A 20,969-nucleotide genomic window follows, 5' to 3' on the forward strand; every position below is an offset into this window, starting at 1 on the left:
AGAAAGCCCAGTCCTTTGGTACAATTAGATATTTATACACCGGCCCTTTGTACTCTTTGCTTCAGTGATGGAATCTCGCATCCTGTTTTATGGAGGAATTTTATGACTTATTAACTGCCAACAGTTCATAACCCCTTAGGCTTAATTAACTAGCCTCATTGGCCTCTGAAGAAAGACTAATGTTTAAACTACAAACTAGTATTTTGCAGAAGGATCTATGGCTTACAGAGCATTTTCGCAATTCTTGACAGAACACTAAACATACGTGTATGCATTGATTTGCCAAGTCCCACCATTAAGGTCAAAGGCTTTGCAACCAGCTGAATAAATTGGCTTTCTCGAAGCGTTCAATTCAGTTAGCAGTCCCTCAGCAGTTAGAATGACTTCAAAAGAGATGCCAGATGCAAAAAGGACTTCATACTTTATTTTGGTAAAATCGTGAAGGCAAGAGTCAAAGACACAGGAGCGTGAGCTCATTAGCTATTAAATCATTTGGGCCAAAGCAGAAAGATGGCATGGGCTTTTATGCAATCTTGTCCAATCTGCCTAATTTTAATATTATATTATGGCTCTCTTCCCAGCCTCCTTCTTCCTATTTTTTCTTTCTCCACACCACTCCCCCTTCCCACAGGAAAAAAAAGGGGTCTGTTTCATTAAAATGAAAGAAAAAAAATTCTTAGGACATTTGTATTTGATAATGATTCAAAACTTAATAGTTCTTTTTTTCTAATTGTTTTATGATATAAACATGCTGGAATTGATAAAAGATATAGGAAAAATAAAACCAATAGCATTTTTAAAAACATCCTTACTAAAAGACCCCAAGTGTTAAGAGTCTCAGTTAATATGGTTCCTAATAGCTTCTGAACAAGATAAAATAAATGACTCATAAAAGTGAATAACCTATATATTTGTATTTAATATAATATTACTGCTACATGTGTAACATTTATAGTTCCAGGTTCTGTTATAAAAAAGTATTGGTCACTTGTAACTACTTACTTACACTGTATTTTATATCAGTAAGAATCACACTATTTTCAACAATGATTCCTACAATTTTTGAGTCAGGTACCATATTAAATATCTTACATAGATTATTTAACATTTATATGAGGTATATGATATTATCGCTGATTTAAAAGGTAAATAGACTGAGACTTGGAGAGCTTCAGTTATTTTTCAAGACAGCGTCTTGAATCCACTTCTCACTCCAAAGGCCAAACTCATAACCATTATGCTGTTAACTTACACTTACATTCATTATCTCTTTGATCTTCTTAGCAAACCTATGAAGTGAGCCTGGTGGTCATTATTGCTCCTTATTGAGGTTTATATAACTTGTCTCCACTTCAACCTCCAGCCCAGAACTCCCTCACTAGACACCACCAAAACCTCCTTTTGGTGGGTTCTAAAAGCAGTGAGCTTGCTATCCACAGTGTAGACATACACTAATCTTCCCCCCTTTTACATAGTACACATATCCAAAATCAATTAAGGGATCATAAAATATTTGGAAAGAAAGGCTTCTTTCCAGAAAATTATACTGACTAAAGGCATACACACACATCAGGAAAAAAATAGCTTACTGAAAAATATATATATTAATTCCTGGATTTCTGAACGTTTAAAGGAAAGGAAGGAGGAAATAGCAAAACTTGTCCTTTATGAGAACAAAAATGATACAATTTAACCCACAATGTCTTGAATTTGCTACTGGATACCTAGAGGATGGACAAACAAAATATTTTGAAAAATAACAGTGATAGAATGTTTGCATTGCTACTACAGGATAGAATTTTTAGTCAGCGTTGTAAGAAAAATTTTTTGCTGGGCCTAGATACATCCACAGTTTGCAAACCAGAAAAATATTGCCTTGATGTTGTAAAGGTTTATCTAAGAAGGTCAAATAAAAGATCATTTGTCTTAGATATAAAATAATATGTTCTTCAAAAATGTGTTGGGTGCTTATTGTTGCACAAATTTCAGGATAAGAAATATACTCTTGCCCACAGCACAATAAGGTTTCAACAGACATTATTCATTAAAATTCACAAACCCATTCTAAAAATACTCGGATAATTCTTGATTCCATATTTATATTCACAAAGCATTTAGAGATAAAGGTAAGTCCAAATGTGCCTTTTGTTTTGGGCAACAACTTATAATCTTGAGAGTATTTTTCCAGTTTCTCTGAAAATATAAATACAAACTACTTACTGGTCAGGTATGATCTGAGGATTTTTTCTCCACAGCAACAAATATATACTAGATCAATATAAGACAATTATTGGTGATTATGAGGACTTACTATAGTAAGGAAATGAACCAAATCATGAACAGCCTCAAAATAGATCTTGTATCTAAGATTTGCTGGGAAATACTGAAAAATAATTTCGCTATTTTACTGGTTAACGACATACTGTGAAAATTTATTCTATACAAGGATTTAGAGCCAACATGTTTTCACTACAATGTTAAAATAGCTCTGAATAAATTATATATTCTATCAACTAATGTTATCACTCATAATTATTTAGTACGGGCACTTGCGACAATCCTTTGGTCAAGTTTGGTGCTTGACCAAAAATGGAACTGCCTAAAATCTATGGACATTTGAAGTGTCTTTTTTTTTTTTTAATGAAAATAGCCTAAAATATATTATTTTCAACTGAAGGTCACATTACATAAAAGCTACCTGAGTCATTCAGGCAAATCCTACTTCTAGGACAGGTTCACGCCTGAACACAACGGCCAGTCTCTTGCAAGCTGAAAAGCAAGTGCACCTGCTCTCTTTCCTCACCAATCTGCGTATCTTTGGAATCTTCCCCAGAAGGAGAACTGGAATGAATAAGCTCCACAGATCAACTAGAATCATTCCTGCCTAAAATACTCAACGCCTCTGATATCTGGCTGTGGCTTCAAATAGGGGGTGAATTAGAGCTCTCTGTTACTAGGCATCTAAAAAATGTGGAATCTAGCTGCTCAAACAATGGAGTAGCTCTGCCTTCTGTTGGCCTAGGAATTGATGGTAAGTTAGTGACTTTGTATATGCAGGAATGAAGTTCTTCTGCCACTGAAGAACCTTCACTTTTCCTCTGCTAACTTGCAGAACAGACCTGTCAGCCAGGGAGAACGGATGTCTCAGCGCCACGTGGCACTTTAAAACTTCCTTCTCGGCAGCTGGAAGAAACAGGGGAATTTCCTCAAAGTATCCCTGCAGCTGCAGAATTTGGAAGACTTGAAAGTAAGAATATGCGGGCTGGTGGTGATCTCAGAGGCAACCCTTTGGACAGAACTTCATATATTTAGAGAATATAAAACAAAAACTTCTCTTTTACTATAGCCTGTTGGGAAATCAGTATCCTTTACGTGGGATAATGGAGCAAATTCATAATCAAAGGGCAGTAAGCTTACAGGACACTCCTAATAGCTACCAAGCAACTTAATTTATAAATCATATCAAATTACATCCAACAATCTTTTATTCTTATATTCATGTACAAAAACAAAACCTTACACACAAATCCTCTGAGGTACAAAATATTCATCTATCACAAGCCAGGCATTTTAGCCTTCAAGTCTCTTGTACAATTCATTGCTTTAGAGTTTGGATGTCACAAATGTGCTTTTAAAGAGCCTCTTAACAGTTATTATCTTCATAGTAGAGGAGATTCCTCAGAAAGTAATACTAAAAAATTCTTAAGGATAGGGTGACAGTTTAACAATCTCCTTCCTGAATAATTGTGACAAATTTAGAAAGCATAGAAAAATTTTCCCACAATCCTTGGTCTTCGTCTGCTACCTTTCTTCAAGTTTTTTGCTTATCTTTCGAGCAAAACTTAAGAGTTCTAGAAACATATTAAATATTTTTTAAATTTACCATCTTATAAATCATGCAAGCCAATGATTATTAATTATTTAAAACGTCATTTTGTATATACATGGGAAAATAGGTACTGATGTCCTCCGTTTTGTAAAATTTTAAGACCTTGCTGCTGTAGTATATCTAGGCCTTCAACACGTTTCTTTAATGTTGAACTATGACCTATACTGAAACATAAGCATGTTTGGAAAATACATGGGAAGTTGGGTTTCAATACTCTCAGCACCAAAGAACTTGCAGAAAGGCTACACTACAGGATGTGGAAAATAACCATTCATACCAAACAGTACAAATGGTTATCAGTCTTTCATTCCTTTTATCTTCATTTTAACTTGACTAAGTATTTCTTCACATGGCTTGGTTTGTGCTCTCTCAACCCTTTGGTGTGCCTGCTTAACTGAATCGGAGGGCGGGACAGGGAGGCCACGACTTCCCAATAAGATTTAATTATGAGTGCAGATATGAACAAGATTTAGACTATTAAGGCTTGCACTTCAAAAAAAACTTTTAACATATTTTGCCTTTAAATCTTTTATCACCTGCAAAAATTAATTAAGTGCAGATGTAGCAGGTTAGCTTTGGATGCCAGGGTTCATTTCCTGTCTATGCTTTGTCAGACAACCTATTACACCTCCTCGTGAACTGGAGGCAAACCGAAAACGGGGCTCATAAATCACCAGTCAGCTCTCTTTCGCCCTTTCCTGGGTTGGTCCTTTTGTATGGGGCAGATCTCCAGCTCATTATTCACAAATATACTATAGACAACCTGCCAAGTGTCATCTGCATTTAAACAAACCATTTGTTAAACTAATTATAACTCCATTGTGTAAGAATGCATCATGTTAAAATGCAAGACTAATCTAATGCCTCTGACTTTTAATCACTCAGGGTTCCTGCCGGGAGTCATCCCAAACTGGCATACATGATCTGAGATCTTTTCAGAAAAAATGACATGCTGACTTGTTTTAATAATACCACTGTTGCACAACAAGCAATATGATTGCTAACCAGGGGAAGTGGCCAATTGGTTACCAAAGCAACAGCATTCTTTCCAGCACATCTGACTATTTAAAGTCTATATTCTGCAGGGAAAAGTAAATTCAGGTTCTGTTGGGTTATTTTAACTGTGGAAGTATCAATTCATTTAAGCATCATAAAAGTTGCCCTGATCTGCGCCTTCTTCTCATTAAATTGCAGTTAACACCATGAAAGTGAAACGTGAATGTTTATGGTTTCAGAACTGCAATCCTGAATTTAATGAGTTTCCACATTCAAAGGAAACACACCCTTCAGTTGTCTGCAAGTGCGAAAAGCAAGGCAACCTAACAGAGAAATACAAATACACTCCCTTTTATCTAGAGTCACTGAAAATGCAGCTCTGGCCAGGAATACATACCAGATCTACAATCAATATCTTGCTTATATTTAGTTGGTCTCTCAAGTATTTGGCGGTAATTGCAACTGAATTAAAAAAGCAGAACCCCCTGCGGAATAGAGAAGAACAGAGAAATAAGAAAGCAAATCAGCCAGGAAAACCATTATAAATAATGTTCAGAGCATTTTTTAAAATGCTATATGATCTCTGAAGCCATAAATCTGCTTCTGGGAGTACCTCGCAAGATTTCTCAGTCCATCTGCTAACAATTAGAGGCTTCAGAGACATGCACGGGGCAGGTGACCGCCAGGAACCGTGGCGCTTGGAGATGGGCAACAGTCCCTGGTACTTACATGGCTGTGGATTCTTCAGCGTGATGGCCTGGGGGCCTCACAACAGCAAATCCATTCTGTAAGAACAAGACAGATTTTCATTGATCAGATAGGAGAGGATTGCTTGGATCTCCATGTACTACAGAGCATCAGGCACACACAAAAAGACTGAAATCTGTAAGAGACTTCAGAGCTTGTTTTCTTGCCCCCATGACCATTTCACAGAATGAACAGAAACAATACATATGATCACATTTTCTCAGATCATGTCTCAAAAAGAAGGCTCCCACAGAGCCAGGGGAAGAACGGGGATTTGGGAGTTGTACCTAGCTGGCAAATGTGTACATCAGCTGTTATACTAGCATGATTCATTTTCAAGAACAACTTATTATTTTATGACACCAGCAACCTAGAGAGGGAGAACAAATTCATTTTTGGTGCAGGTTTGTGTCAAAGTTCGGAAAGACCACGGAGGATCCAAAGTGAAAATTCTTTAGCTGGATTTCCTCAATGATTATTTCCACTCCAACGTCAGCAAAATGATAAATTTACACTCACACACTCACATACACACAAAAGAAACCCAGAAAGGTGAAAAAGAGAACAATGGAAAGCCCATATTTCTTCCAGTCTATAAATTTAGCTTGGATGACTGCCAAGACTTGCAACTTTATTGGATTCCCTAAGTCAATTTCTAGCCCACGTTCTGGAATTTTATAAAGAATTCCAGGGCTGAGTAGCAATCAGATCTATCCATGATCAAGGAATGCCTTAACCTCCAGATTAGTTGGAATGCATCACGGAAAGCTGAAGTAACTCCAGCATGAAGGCAGGGAACTATAAATCCTTGCAAAGCCAGCATGCTCAGAAAAGCTGGGCTGCTTGACGTGAAAAAAGAAATCATTTATCAGATGGCTCACACCACCTTTCACTTAACTATGATACAAGTAACATGGCTCACGACAGAATGTTTCTTTAATATACAATCCTAAAACTTTTGAAATAATTTTAATATACCCCAGGGATATTTTTTCCCAGATCTTACCACAAGCATAAAGATAGTCTCAAGAAAAATAACCTATTCCCAACGGCTGTAAATATACATAAATTTTTCTAGAACATAATGGTAATTAACACACAATGAGTTAATTTGCTATATACTTTGATGGGCATATACATAATGATAATCCCAGAAGCAAATCAGAAGTCAATAACACAATACCAATTACAAATCTAGGAATAATGATAAACATACTCCCTATGCTTGTTCTCAAGCAAGTTACTATCTCTGTGGCTATAAAAGATTAATATAAAAGAAACTATTAATGAACAACACAAGACAGTAGAGAGTGCAATCTTAAGATTGTGGAGTGAAACTCTAGAGTGCTACATGACTTCTGAGAATGGAGAATTCTGTAAAGATTAGATATGTGCGATATGTTTTACTGCGAAAACAGTAGTTAGGGTGAAAATAACAACCAATATAATACAAAGCAAGATAATTAGCATGTAACAAAATTTTACAATTAGATTAACAAGACTAATGATCTTTTATAATTCAATTAAAAATACTACGTTTTGTGTATTAAAGGGCATGACTAGACAATACAAAGAAGAAAACATCCAGTAATCAATAACTATAAGAAAAAATATTCACCTTAATTAGTAATCAAATACAAGCAGATGAAAATCCCAATGGGAAGCCATTTTTCCACTTAGGACATTAAAACTTTTAAAAATATTCCATGCTGACAATGGAGGGGTGCCTATATACTGATAAATGATGTCTGCAGGAGGATAACTTATTATAGTCTTTCTGGAAAATAATCTACCTCTATACATTTAGAGCCTTTATAAAACATTTACCCTTTGAACTAGTAATCTACTTAAAAGATTTTTGCTCTAAAGGTGTTATTGTGTAGATAAGTATCTATGTAAAAGATAATGTTTTATTTACAATAGGAAAAATGGGAATGATCTAAGTTGGTTAATATTAGGAGAATGGTTAAATGAAATATGGTACATCTATACCATAGAATATTAGAGAGCCATTAAAATTTTGTTATAAATATTTAGTGGAACAGTAAAGACTTAGCAATTTACAAGTACTGGTGTTGAAAATAATACATACAGCATGATATATCTGAGTGATAGTATTATGTGGATTATATTTAATTTATAATTTCAAGTATTTTCCAAATGGTTTTACAACAAACGTCAATTATTTCAGAGTGAAAAAATACTATAAAACAAAGAAAGTTGAGAGGTAAATTTTAAAGGGTCTTACAAGAAGAGTTGTGTTCATAAAGGTGAAAAAGGACTTAAATGGTATTCTGGGCAGGGGGAAAAGCATAAACATGGCTCAGAGAAAAGGAGTTTTAGAAAGTATAATGTACAGAAAATGAACCTGAATAGAGTTCATGTTAAGGAAAAAAAATGGAAGTGAAATAGCACAGGTAACTAGCTAGATTATAGAAGACAAAAAGCCAAATAGAATTTAATTCCATCTTCTTCTTTTCTCTTATGGCCAAATTCCTTGAACAAAAGGTCTGCCTTTCACTTTACAGTTGTCTTCAGTCACCTCTACCACTTTGCTCAACTACTTGATTTTAGATCGAAAATTATCTTCTTGCCAATAACAAATATTTTCTTAGTTATCATGATCCACCCAAACTTTCCAATGTGTTCTCAGGAATGGCAAACTCCCCTACATTTTCCAGGTCTTTTCTGAGGGGCCCCTGCCTTTCCTTAGTTGAAACCTGGCAAGGCTGCTTCTCCCATAATATGCTCAGGTGGTAGCTATTTCTTCTCTCACATCTCACCAACCTGCCGGCAGCAGAAGATGGAGCTTGTGTTCTCCTTTCTCATGGCTGCTTTGAGACCATGAAGCCCACTGCACCAATCCTCCACAACACTTTCTTGTAAAAAAGGATTAGATCACCCAGAAAGAGAGAAGATAGAACACAATTAAGATGACTGAGTCCTGGGGTAGTCCAGCTCTCTTTCCCTCCTGTTGGACTAGAGGAGTTGTTAGTCCTCCTAGAATCTATCACCTGTGGTTAGGATACCATCCCCTCCTACTTTTCCACTATCATTTATGTTTTCCTCACTAACATATTAAATTCATATTAAAATTCCCAATTATATACATTTCATCAAGATTTAAATAGGCTCAAGTTCCTGCCATCTTGAAAATAAAATTATATATATGTTAACTAAGACAATACAAATACACACACCCACACTATATATATACATATATATGTATATGTATATATATATATATATCCATCCTTGCTTTGAGTGACCCTTCTAACTGCCACATGTCTTTTCTTCCCCTTTAAAACTCTTGAAAACGTGGTTTAACCTGCTTTCTCTTTTTGCGTTTTCCTCACCTCTGCCTCAGTCACCTATCTCTAACTTATCTTCCACCTCCATTAGTCCATTAATGAAGCTTTTACTAAGGTCACCAATAGCCTCCATGTCATTAAATCTAATGAGATTTTTATGCTCTCAGGCTACTTGGTCTCATTAGCTTTCAACACTACTGGCTACACCTTCCTTTTTAAAAGATTCTCTTCCCTTGGCTTCTGTGACTTCATACTCTCCTGGCTTCTTTATCTCTCTTTCAACTTCCTAATCAGTCTCCCTTAAGGCTCATACTCCTCAATCTGTTCATTAAATACTGAAGTTGCTCAAAGCCCAGTCTTAGGCTTCTCCTCTCCTCTTTCTATACTTACTTCGTAGGCAATGGCACAACTCTCGTGGAATTCAATTACCACCCATCATCAGATACTTCACAGATTTTTATTTCCAGGATGAACCCTGCTCTGAGTTCCAAAATACCAGCCCACTTCCTTGATATCTTCGCTGGGATATCCCAAGGTCACTTCAAATTTAGAATATCCAAGATCAAACTCCTGATCTTCTCACAGCCTTCCCTAACTTACCAATGATACCATGATTCATCCAGTAGCTCAAGTCAGGGACCAGTGAGTTATCCTTAATGGCTCCCTCTCCCTATTGTTCTTCTATCTCATTTTAATTCATGACCAATTCCTGTTGATTTTGCTTTTAAATATCACTCAAATCTATGTACTTATATCTATATCCATTCCTTGAATATTTTGCCTTTGGAATTTCTGCCTTTGTCTCCATCACTCAGTTAATTTCTTAGCGATTTCAATAACCACACAGAATATCTATTCAATATCATGATTTCTTAGTTCTCTGACTCCTTGCCTTCCATAAATCTGTCTTCTATTTACAGCCATACTCCTAGACCTTGCCATTACCAATAAATAACGACATCTCCTCCAAAATCTCGATGTCAAATATCCTACTCTCCTACTCTCCTATTTTCCAGTTGAGGCTTCGGCAGCACTGGGACTTCCAATCCTTTGACGTTACTTAACTTTAAGAAAAAATTTTTTTTTGATGTGGACCATTTTTAAAGTCTTTATTGAATTTGTTACAAGATTGCTTCTGTTTTGGTTTTCTGGCCACGAGGCATGTGGGATCTTAGCTCCCTGACCAGGGATTGAACCCGCACCTCCTGCATTGGAAGGTGAAGTCTTAAGCACTGGACTGCCAGGGAAGTCCTGACCTTACTTAACTTTTGATGTACATCATTCAATCCCCAACACCATGTTCCCTTCCCTCCTTATCTGACTTAGACTTCACAGTCCATTATTATATTTACTTCCTTGCATATATTTTTAGACAACTTGTCCTTTTTTCCTTCCAACATACTCCCCTGGTGTGTTGGTCTGCTAGGCTCCCAAAATAAAATACCACAGGCTGGGTGCCTTAAACAACATAAGTTTATTTCTCTTAGTTCTGGGGGCTGGAAGTTGAGATTAAGGTTTGGCAGGGTTCGGTTTCTGTTGAGAGCTTTCTTCCTGGCTTGCAGATCCATCTCCTTTGTCCCTGGAGTCCTCACTCAAGGCCATTCTCTGAGTGCATGTATACAAGCACAGAGAGAACTATGGTGTCTCTTCCACTTCTTATAAGAACACCAACCCTGTTGCATTAAGGTCCCACCCTCATGAAATCATGCAACCTTTATCATTCCCTCACAGACCCTTTCTCTAAATTTGGTCACATGGGGAGTTAGGGCTTCAACATATAAATCTTGGGGGACACAAATATTCAGTCCACAACATACTTTTAGTCACTTTGTGCTTTTCTTCCTTCAACATACTCCCCTGGTAAAACTGTAACTCTGATTAAACACAATTTGCAACTGCTCTGTCCCTGAACCTAAGCATATATAAAACCCACATGCCTGGTCTTCCTTTAAATTCATGATTAGAAACCTCGGTAGGCTCTTCATGATGCCTAGCAATCATACTATATTCCTTAGTCGATTAACTCTCCAAGCCTTTCGTATGGTATTTCTACCCTCTTCTCTTTCTTCAAATCTCCACTAACCCCTACTCACCCTTTACCCTTTGTGATGACTTTGCTTATTTCACTTATAAAATGAAAGCAATTAGAATAAAATTTCCTCATCCTTCCATAATAAACTCTATCCATTTACTAGTCCCCAATAAGATCTAAGGGCAATTAATTTCCCTGTGCTGCTTCTCTTACCTATTCAAAGACAAAGTACCTATAGTTTCCCCTTATCTCTACAATATCATTAATTATTTCATCTGTTAGATTATTGCCACCACAGTAAAAAACATATTTATTTTTCCTCTTAATATAAACAAAACCAAAATGACAAATAAGAGTATTATATTATAATGCTATAATGTAATACATAACACAAAAAAAATATAATGCAAATAATAATATGATAGATAATAAACTCCAATATTTGATATTCATTTAATCCAAAAATATCTGAGGGCAGATAATATTATTATTCCTATATCACAAATGAGGAAACGAAGGCACAGAAAGATTAAAGAACTTGCTTTAGGTTCATGTCTAGCAAGTGACAGCTGGGATTCCATCTCACACACTCTGACACCTAAGAACAAGCATTTAAGACCAACAACATTGCACAAATGATCTGGCCTCTGCCCACCTATTTTCTGTTTTTTTGCATTTTTAAAATTTATTTATTTTTTAACATCTTTATTGGAGTATAACTGCTTTACAATGTTGTGTTAGTTTCTGCTGTACAATGAAGTGAATCAGCTATATTTATACACATATCCCCATATCGCCTCTCTCTTACGTCTCCGCCAACCCTCCCTATCCAACCTCTCTAGGCAGTCACAAAGCACCGAGCTGATCTCCCTGTGCTATGCAGCTGCTTCCCACTAGCTATCTATTTTACATTTGGTAGTGTATATATGCCAATGCTACTCTTTCACTTCTTCCCAGTTTACACCTCCCCGTCCTGGTGTCCTCAAGTCCATTCTCTACATCTGTGTCTTTATTCCTGTCCTGCCCCTAGGTTCATCAGAAGCAGTTTCTGGTTTGTTTTTTTTTAGATTCCATATATATGAGTTAGCATACGGTATTTGTTTTTCTCTTTCTGACTTACATCACTCTGTATGACACACTCTAGGTCCATCAACCTCACTACAAATAACTCAATTCCGTTTCCTTTTATGGCTGAGTAACATCCCACTGTATGTATGTGTCACAACTTCTTTATCCATTCATGTGTCCATGGACACCTAGGTTGCTTCCATGTCCTGGCTATTGTAAATAGGGCTGCAATGAACATTGTGGTACATGACTATTTTGAATTATGGTTTTCTCAGGGTATATACCCATCAGTGGGATTGCTGAGTCATATGGTAGGTCTATTTTTAGGTTTTTAAGGAAACTCCATACTGTTCTCCATAGTGACTGCATCAATTTACATTCCCACCAACAGTGCAAGAGGGTTCCCTTTTCTCCACACCCACTTCAGCATTTATTGCTTGTAGATTTTTTTGATGATGGTCATTCTGACCGGTGTGAGGTGATACCTCAGTGTTCTTTTGATTTATATTTCTCTAATGATTAGTGATGTTGAGCATCCGTTCATGTGTTTGTTGGCAATCTGTATACCTTCTTTCGAGAAAGGTCAATTTAGATCTTCTGCCCATTTTTTGATTTGGTTGTTTTTTTGATATTGAGCTGCATGAGCTGTTTATATACTTTGCACATTAATCACTTGTCAGTTGCTTCATTTGCCAATCTTTTCTCCCATTCTGAAGGTTGTCTTTTCATCTTGTTTATGGTTTCCTTTGCTGTGCAAAAGCTTTTAAGTTTCATTAGGTCCCATTTGTTTATTTTTGTTTTTATTTCCATTTCTCTAAGAGGTAGGTCAAAAAGGATCTTGCTGTGATTTATGTCAGAGTGTTCTGCCTATGTTTTCCTCTAAGTGTTTTAGAGTGTCTGGCCTTACATTTAGGTCTTTATCCATTTTGAGTTTATTTTTGTGTATGGTGTTCTAATTTCATCCTTTTACATGTAGCTGTCCAGTTTTCCCAGCACCACTTATTGAAGAGGCTGTCTTTTCTCCGTTGTATATTCTTGTCTCCTTTATCAAAGATAAGGTGATCACAGGTGTGTGGATTTATCTCTGGGCTTTCCATCCTATTCCACTGATCTATATTTCCGTTTTTGTGCCAGTACCATACTGTCTTGATTACTGTAGCTTTGTAGCTCAGTCTGAAATCAGGGAGCCTGATTCCTCCAGCTCTGTTTTTCTTTCTCAAGATTGCTTTGGCTATTCGGGGTCTTTTGTGTTTCCATACAAAAATTGTGGAATTTTTTCTAGTTCTGTGAAAAATGCCAGTGGTAGTTTGATAGGGATTGCATTGAATCTGTAGATTGCTTTGGGTAGTATAGTCATTTTCACAATGTAGAGTCTTCCAATCCAAGAACATGGTCAATCTCTCCATCTGTTTGTATCATCTTTAATTTCTGTCATCAGTGTCTTACAGTTTTCTGCATATATGTCTTCTGTCTCCTTAGATAGGTTTATTCCTAGGTATTCTTTTTGTTGCAATGGTAAATGGGACTGTTCCCTTAATTTCTCTTTCAGATTTTTCATCATTAGTGTGTAAGAATGAAAGAGATTTCTGTGCATTAATTTTCTATCCTGCTACTCTACCCAATTCATTTGTTAGCTCTGGTAGTGTTCTGATAGCATCTTTAAGATTCTCTATGTATAGTATCATGTCATCTGCAAACAGTGACAGCTTTACTTCTTCTTTTCCATTTTGACTTCCTTTTATCTCTTTTTCTTCTCTTTGTGCTGTGGCTAAAACTTCCAAAACTATGTGGAATAACATCAGTGAGAATGGGCAACCTTGTCTTGTTCCTGATCTTAGTGGAAAAGGTTTCAGTTTTTCACCACTGAGAATGATGTTGGCTGTGGGTTTGTCGTACATGGCCTTTATTATGTTGAGGTAAGTTCCCTCTATGCCTACTTTCTAAATAGTTTTTATCATAAATGGGTGTTGAATTTTGTCATAAGCTTTTTCTGCATATATTAAGATTATCATATGGTTTTACCCTTCAGTTTGTTAATGTGGTGTATCACATTGATTGATTTGCGTATATTGAAGAATCCTTGCATTCCTGGGATAAACCCCACATGACCATGGTGTATGATCCTTTTAATGTGCTGTTGGACTTTCTTTGCTAGTATTTTGTTGAGGATTTTGCATCTATGTTCATCAGTTATATTTGTCTATAGTTTTCTTTTTTTGTGACATCTTTGTCTGGTTTTGGTATAAGGGTGATGGTGGTCTCGTAGAATGAGTTTGGGAGTGTTCCTCACTCTGCTATATTTTGGAAGAGTTTGAGAAGGATAAGTGTTACCTCTTCTCTAAATGTTTGATAGAATTTGCCTGTGAAGCCATCTGGGCCTGGGGTTTTGTTTGTTGGAAGATTTTTAATCACAGTTTCAATTTCAGTGCTTGTGATTGGTGTGTTTATATTTTCTATCTCTTCCTGGTTCAGTCTCGGAAGGTTGTGCTTTTCTAACAATTGGTCCATTTCTTCCTGGTTGTCCATTTTATTGGCATAGAGTTGCTTGTAGTGATTCCACATGATTCTTTGTATTTCTGCAGGGTCAATTTTTACCTCTCCTTTTTCCTTTCTAATTCTGTTGATTTGAATCTTCTACCTTTTTTTCTTGATGAGACTGGCTAATGGTTTATCAATTTTGTTTATCTTCTCAAAGAACCAGCTTTTAGTTTTACTGATCTTTGCTATTGTTTCCTTCATTTCTTTTTCACTTATTTCTGATCTGATCTTTATGATTTCTTTCCTTCTGCTAACTTTGGGGTTTTTTTGTTCTTCTTTCTCTAATTGCTTTAGGTGTAAAGTTAGGTTGTTTATTTGAGATGTTTCTTGTTTCTTGAGGTGGGATTGTATTGGTTTAAACTTCTGTCTTAGAACTGCTTTTGCTGCATCCCATAGGTTTTAGGTCATCGTGTTTTCACTGTCATTTGCTTCTAGGTATTTTTTGATTTCCTCCTTGATTTCTTCAGTGATCTCTTGGTTAATTAGTAGGGTATTGTTTAGCTTCCATGTGTTTGTATTTTTTACAGATTTTTTCCCTCTAATTGATATCTAGTCTCATAGTGTTGTGGTCGGAAAAGATATCTGAGATGATTTCAATTTTCTTAAATTGACCAAAGCTTGACTTGTGACCCAGGATATGATCTACCCTGGAGAATGTTCCATGAGCACTTGAGAAGAAAGTGTATTCTGTTGTTTTTGGATGGAATGTCCTATAAATACCAATTAAGTCCAACTTGTTTAATATATCATTTGAAGCTTGTGTTTCGTTATTTTCATTCTGGATGATTTGTCCATTGGCAGAAGTGAGGTTTCCCCTACTATGATTGTGTCACTGTCTATTTTCCCTTTTATGGCTGTTAGCATTTGCCTTATGTACTGAGGTGCTCCTATGTTGGATGCATAAATATTTACAATTGCTATATCTTCTTCTTGGATTGATCCATTGATCACTGAGTAGTATCCTTCTTTGTCTCTTGTAATAATCTTTATTTTAAAGTCTATTTTGTCTGATATGAGAATTGCTATCCAGCTTTCTTTTGATTTCATTTGCCTGGAATATCTTTTTTCATCCCCTCACTTTCAGTCTGTTTATGTGTCTCTAGGCCTGAAGTGGGTCTCTTGTAGACAGCATATATATGGGTCTTGTTTTTCTATCCATTCAGCCAGTCTATGTCTTTTGGCTGGAGCATTTAATCCATTTACATGTAAGGAAATTATCAATATGTATGTTCCTATTACCATTTTCTTAATTGTCTTGGATTTGTTTTTGTAGGTCTTTTCCTTCTCTTGTGTTTCCTGCCTAGAGAAGCTCCTTTAGAATTTGTTGTAAAGCTGGTTTGGTGGTGCTGAATTCCCTTAAGTTTTGCTTGTCTGTAAAGGTTTTAATTACTTGGTTGAATCTGAATGAGATCCTTGCTGGGTAGAGTAATCTTGGCTATAGGGTTTTCCCTTTCATCACTTTAAATATGTCCTGCTACTCCCTTCTGGCTTGCAGAGTTTCTGGTGAAAGATCAGCTGCTAACCTTATGGGGATTCCCCTGTATGTTATTTGTTGCTTTTCCCTTGCTGCTTTTAATATTTTTTCTTTGTATTTAATTTTTGATAGTTTGATTAATATGTGTCTTGCAGTATTTCTCCTTGGATTTATCCTGTATGGGACTCTCTGCCCTTCCTGGACTTGATTGACTATTTCCTTTCCCATGTTAGGGAAGTTTTCAACTATAATCTCTTCAAATATTTTCTCAGACCCTTTTTTTTTCTCTTCTTCTTCTGGAACCCCTATAATTCAAATGTTGCTGTGTTTAATGTGGTCCCTGAGGTCTCTGAGACTGTCCTCAATTCTTTTCATTCTTTTTTCTTTATTCTTCTCTGTGGTAATTATTTCCACTATTTTATCTTCCAGGTCACTTATCCATTCTTCTGCATCAGTTATTCTGCTATTGATTCCTTCTAGAAAATTTTTAATTTCATTTATCGTGTGGTTAATCATTGTTTGCTCTTCAGTTCTTCTAGGTCCTTGTTAAACGTTTCTTGTATTTGCTCCATTCTATTTTAAAGATTTTGAATCATGTTTACTATCATTACTTTGAATTCTTTTTCAGGTAGACTGCCTATTTCCTCTTCATTTGTTTGGTATGGTTGGTTTTTACCTTGTTCCTTCATATGCTTCATATTTCTCTGTCTTCCCATTTTGCTTAACTTACTGTGTTTGGTGTCTCCTTTTTGCAGGCTGCAGGTTCATAGTTCCTGTTGTTTTTGGTGTCTGCCCCCAGTGGGTAAGGGTGGTTCAGTGGGTTGTGTAGGCTTCTTTGTGGAGAGGACTGGTGCCTGTGTTCTGGGAGGTGGGGCTGGACCTTGTCTTTCTGGTGGGCAGGGCTGCATCCAGTGGTGTGTTTTGGGATGTCTGTGACCTTATTATGATTTCAGGCAGCGTCTCTGCTAATGGGTGGGGTTATGTTCCTGTCTTGCTAGTTGTTTGGCATGGGGTGTCCAGCACTGGAGCTTGCTGGCCGTTGGGTGGAGCTGGGTCTTAGTGTTGAGATGGAGATCTCTGGGAGAGCTCTCGCCAATTGATATTACATGGGGCCGGGAGGTCTCTGGTGATCCAGTGTTCTGAACTTGGCTCTCCTACCTCAGAGACTCAAGCCTGACACTCGGCTGGAGCACCAAGACCCTGTCAGCAACCTGGCTCAGAAAAAAAGAGAGAAAAAAAAAGAAAGAAAGAAAAAAAAAAAAACAAGTAAAATATAATAAAGTTATTAAAATAAAAAGTATAGTAATAAAAAGTAAAAAAAAAATAATAATAAAAAGAAAGAAAGAAGAGAGCAACGAAACCAAAAAACAATCCACCAGTGATAACAAGTGGTAAAAAAATATACAAAAAAAAAAAAAAAGAAAAAAACGGACAGACAGAACCCTAGGAAAAATGGCAAAAGCAAAGCTATACAGACAAAATCACACAAAGAAGCATACACATACACACTCACAAAAAGAGATAAAGGAAAAAATATATATTTTTTAAAAATGACGAGAGCAACCAAATCAATAAACAAATCTACCAATGATAATAATCCCTAAATACTAAACTAAGATAAACATAAAACAGAACACAAATTAGATGCAGAAAGCAAACCCCAAGTCTACAGTTGCTCCCAAAGTCCACCACTTCAATTTTGGGAGGATTCATTGTCTACTCAGGTATTCCGCAGATACAGGGTACATCAAGTTGATTGTGGAGATTTAATCTGCCGCTCCTGTGGCTGCTGGGAGAGATTTCCCTTTCTCTTCTTTGTTCGCACAGCTCCTGGGGTTCAGCTTTGGTTTTGGCCCCACCTCTGCATGTAGGTTGCCCTCAGGCCTCTGTTCCCGCCCAGAGAGGAGGAGGTTAAAGCAGAGGCTGATTAAGGGGCTCTGGCTCACTCATGCCAGGGGGGAGGTAGGGTTACGGCAGTTATAATTAGAATACAGGGAGAGCCTGCAGTGGCAGAGGCTGGCTTGATGTTGCGACAGCCTGAGGTGCGTCGTGTGTTCTCCCGGGTAAGTTGTCTCTGGATCATGGGACCATGCCAGTGGCGGCCTGTAGAGGCTCCCGGGGTAGGGGGGAGGTGTGGATAGTGACCTGTGCTTGCACACAGGCTTCTTGATGCCTGCACCAGTAGCATTAGCACTTCATGCTTATCTGTGGTGTCTGAGCTGATAGCCATGGCTCACGCCGGTCTCTGGAGCTTGTTTAGGCGGTGCTCTGCCTTCTGTGGGTAAACAGGGAAGGAATCCCCTCTCCTCATGCACCCCGAAACAATGGTCTCTTGACTCTTACACAGGTCCAGACTTTTTCCCAGACTCTGTCCCGGCTAGAGGTGGCACACTAGCCCTCTTCAGGCTGTCTTCACACAGCCAACCCCAGTCCTCTCCCTGGGATCTGAACTCCAAAGCCTGAGCCTCAGCTCTGACCTCCCACCCGCCCTGGCAAGTGAACAGACAGGCTCTCAGGCTGGTGAGTACTGGTTGGCACTGATCCTCTGTGTGGGAATCTCTCCACTTTGCCCCCTGCACCCCTGTTGCTGTGCTCTCCTCCATGGCTCTGAAGCTCCCCCGCCGCCACCCCCCGTCTCTGACAGTGAAGGGAATTCCTAGTGTGTGGAAACTTTTCCTCCTTCACAGCTCCCTCCCAGAGGTGCAGGTCCTATCCATATTCTTTTGTCTGTTTTTTCTTTTTGTCTTTTGCCCTACCCATGTATGTAGGAATTTTCTTGCCTTTTGGAAAATCTGAGGTCTTCTGTCAGCATTCAGTAGGTGTTCTGTAGGAGTTGTTCCACATGTAGATGTATTTTTAATGTATTTGTGGGGAGGAAGGTGACCTCCACATCTTACTCCTCCACCATCTTGAAGGTCCCCCTCTCTGCCACCTCTTCAACTTCATCTTATACCACCATCCACTTTGGTTTCTCCACTCCAGCTACACTGACCTTCAGATTCTTCCAGCATGCCTTGTTTCCTCTAGCCACAACCCCTTGCACATGCTCCTAGTTGTGTGTGGAATGTCTTCCACTTACCTACCCTCTCTTTTATCTGGATAATGCCTCCTGATCTGCACACTTCAACTCCAACACCATCTCCCCAGGAAAACCATCTCTGAACCTCCATAGGTCACCAATAGTTTCCTGTATAAAGTGCTCTTAGAGATCTGCCAAGCCTTGTTTGTGAGAACTCATCTTAGTTTGTAACAATACACTCATTAGTATGATTATCCGATTTATTATTTTTGATTAATGTGATTTATACAGTTAGTATCCACACCCCTACTCCCCATAGTGGGCTCACCACTTTATGACTTGGCTCACCTTTTTATCTTCTAGACTTACATAGTGCCTGTAGACTTAACACAGTGACTACTGGTCAATAAAGAAAGATAAAACAATTTGTGAATACATATTACCCTGGTTTTTATCCCTCTGGTCCTTTGTTCTCACCTCAACAACTAGTACTTCCTTCTTTCAAGGTTCCAGCTTTTACATCCCAGCTTTCTTTGGGACGCTGCCTATTAGACTATGTAACATCTTCTTAGAAGCACATAAAATATTTTGTTCCTTACACTTAATGGAGTCTTTGATTTGATGAACTATTGTGGAAAGTGCTTTAAAATGACTTTTTTATTCTTCTGGAAATATCTGATTTTCACACTGGATTCTGAGTCTCTTGACAAGTTTTTTTTATATTTTTCTATATTTTTTCCATTTGTTTTGCCTTATTGTCCAGCACAGATATTTGTTGTACATGATACCGCCTGACGGAGGTTTTTCCGTAGCTCAAGAACATATATCTTCAGGAAGAAACAGCAACTATGAATATACCAATCACAAGTACTGAAACTGAACTTGTGATTAAAAAACTTCCAACAAACAAAAGTCCAGGACCAGATGGCTTCACAGGTGAATTCTATCAAACATTTAGAGAAGAGCTAACACCTATCCTTCTGAAACTGTTCCAAAAAATTGCAGAGGAACACTACCAAGCTCATTCTATGAGGCCACCATCATCTGCATACCAAAACCATACAAAGATACCACACACAAAAAATACAGGCCAGTATCACTGATGAACACAGATGCAAAATTCCTCAACAAAATACTAGCAAACAGAATCCAACAACACATTAAAAGGATCATACACCATGATCAAGTGGGATTTATCCCAGGGATGCAAGGATTCCTCCATACATGCGTATCAATCAATATGATATACCACATTAACAAACTGAAGAATAAAAACCATATGATCATCTCAACAGGTGTAGAAAAAGCTTTGGACAAAATTCAATACCCAAATTGAGAGTTATGACAAAAACTCTCCAGGAAGTGGGCATAGAGGGAATCTAGCGCATAACAAAGGTCATAACAAAGGTCATGTATGACAAAAAGTCACAGCTAACATCATTCTCAACAGTGAAAAACTGAAATCACTTCCTCTAGGATCAACAACAAGACAAGGATGTCCATTCTTGCCACTATTATTCAACATAGTTTTGGAAGTTCTAGTCATGGCAATCAGAGAAAGAAAAGAAATAAAAGGAATCCAAATTGGAAAAGAAGTAAAACTGTCACTGTTTGCAGATGACATGATACTATACATAGAAAATCCTAAAGGTGCTACCAGAAAACTACTAAGAGCTCATCAATGAATTTGGTAAAGTTGCAGGATACAAAATTAATACACAGAAATCTCTTGTATTCCTATACACTAACAATGAAAGATCAGAAAGAAATTGAGGAAATAATACCATTTACCATCATATCAAAAAGAATAAAATGCCTAGGAATAAACCTACCTAAGGAGACAAAAGACCTGTATTCAGAAAAGTATACAATGCTGATGAAAGAAATCAAAGAGG

The 20,969-nt window shown here is 37.5% G+C and overlaps 1 protein-coding gene across 1 annotated transcript in view; it reads right to left on the minus strand.

The window, feature by feature from the left end:
* The window catches only part of HDAC9 (histone deacetylase 9), an 804,896-nt gene that overhangs the window by 199,267 nt on the left and 584,660 nt on the right, over positions 1 to 20,969 (minus strand). Inside the window, exons 18-19 of the mRNA XM_029233513.1 lie at positions 5,615 to 5,670; positions 5,283 to 5,370 (exon numbers count right to left, since the gene is read on the minus strand). Coding sequence (XP_029089346.1) covers positions 5,283 to 5,370; positions 5,615 to 5,670 — 144 coding nt within the window. The remainder of the gene's footprint in view (positions 1 to 5,282; positions 5,371 to 5,614; positions 5,671 to 20,969) is intronic.

This window comes from Monodon monoceros, unplaced genomic scaffold, assembly GCF_005190385.1.
Source record: "Monodon monoceros isolate NGI ecotype Baffin Bay Population unplaced genomic scaffold, NGI_Narwhal_1 Super_Scaffold_2, whole genome shotgun sequence".
Classification (NCBI taxonomy): domain Eukaryota; kingdom Metazoa; phylum Chordata; class Mammalia; order Artiodactyla; family Monodontidae; genus Monodon; species Monodon monoceros.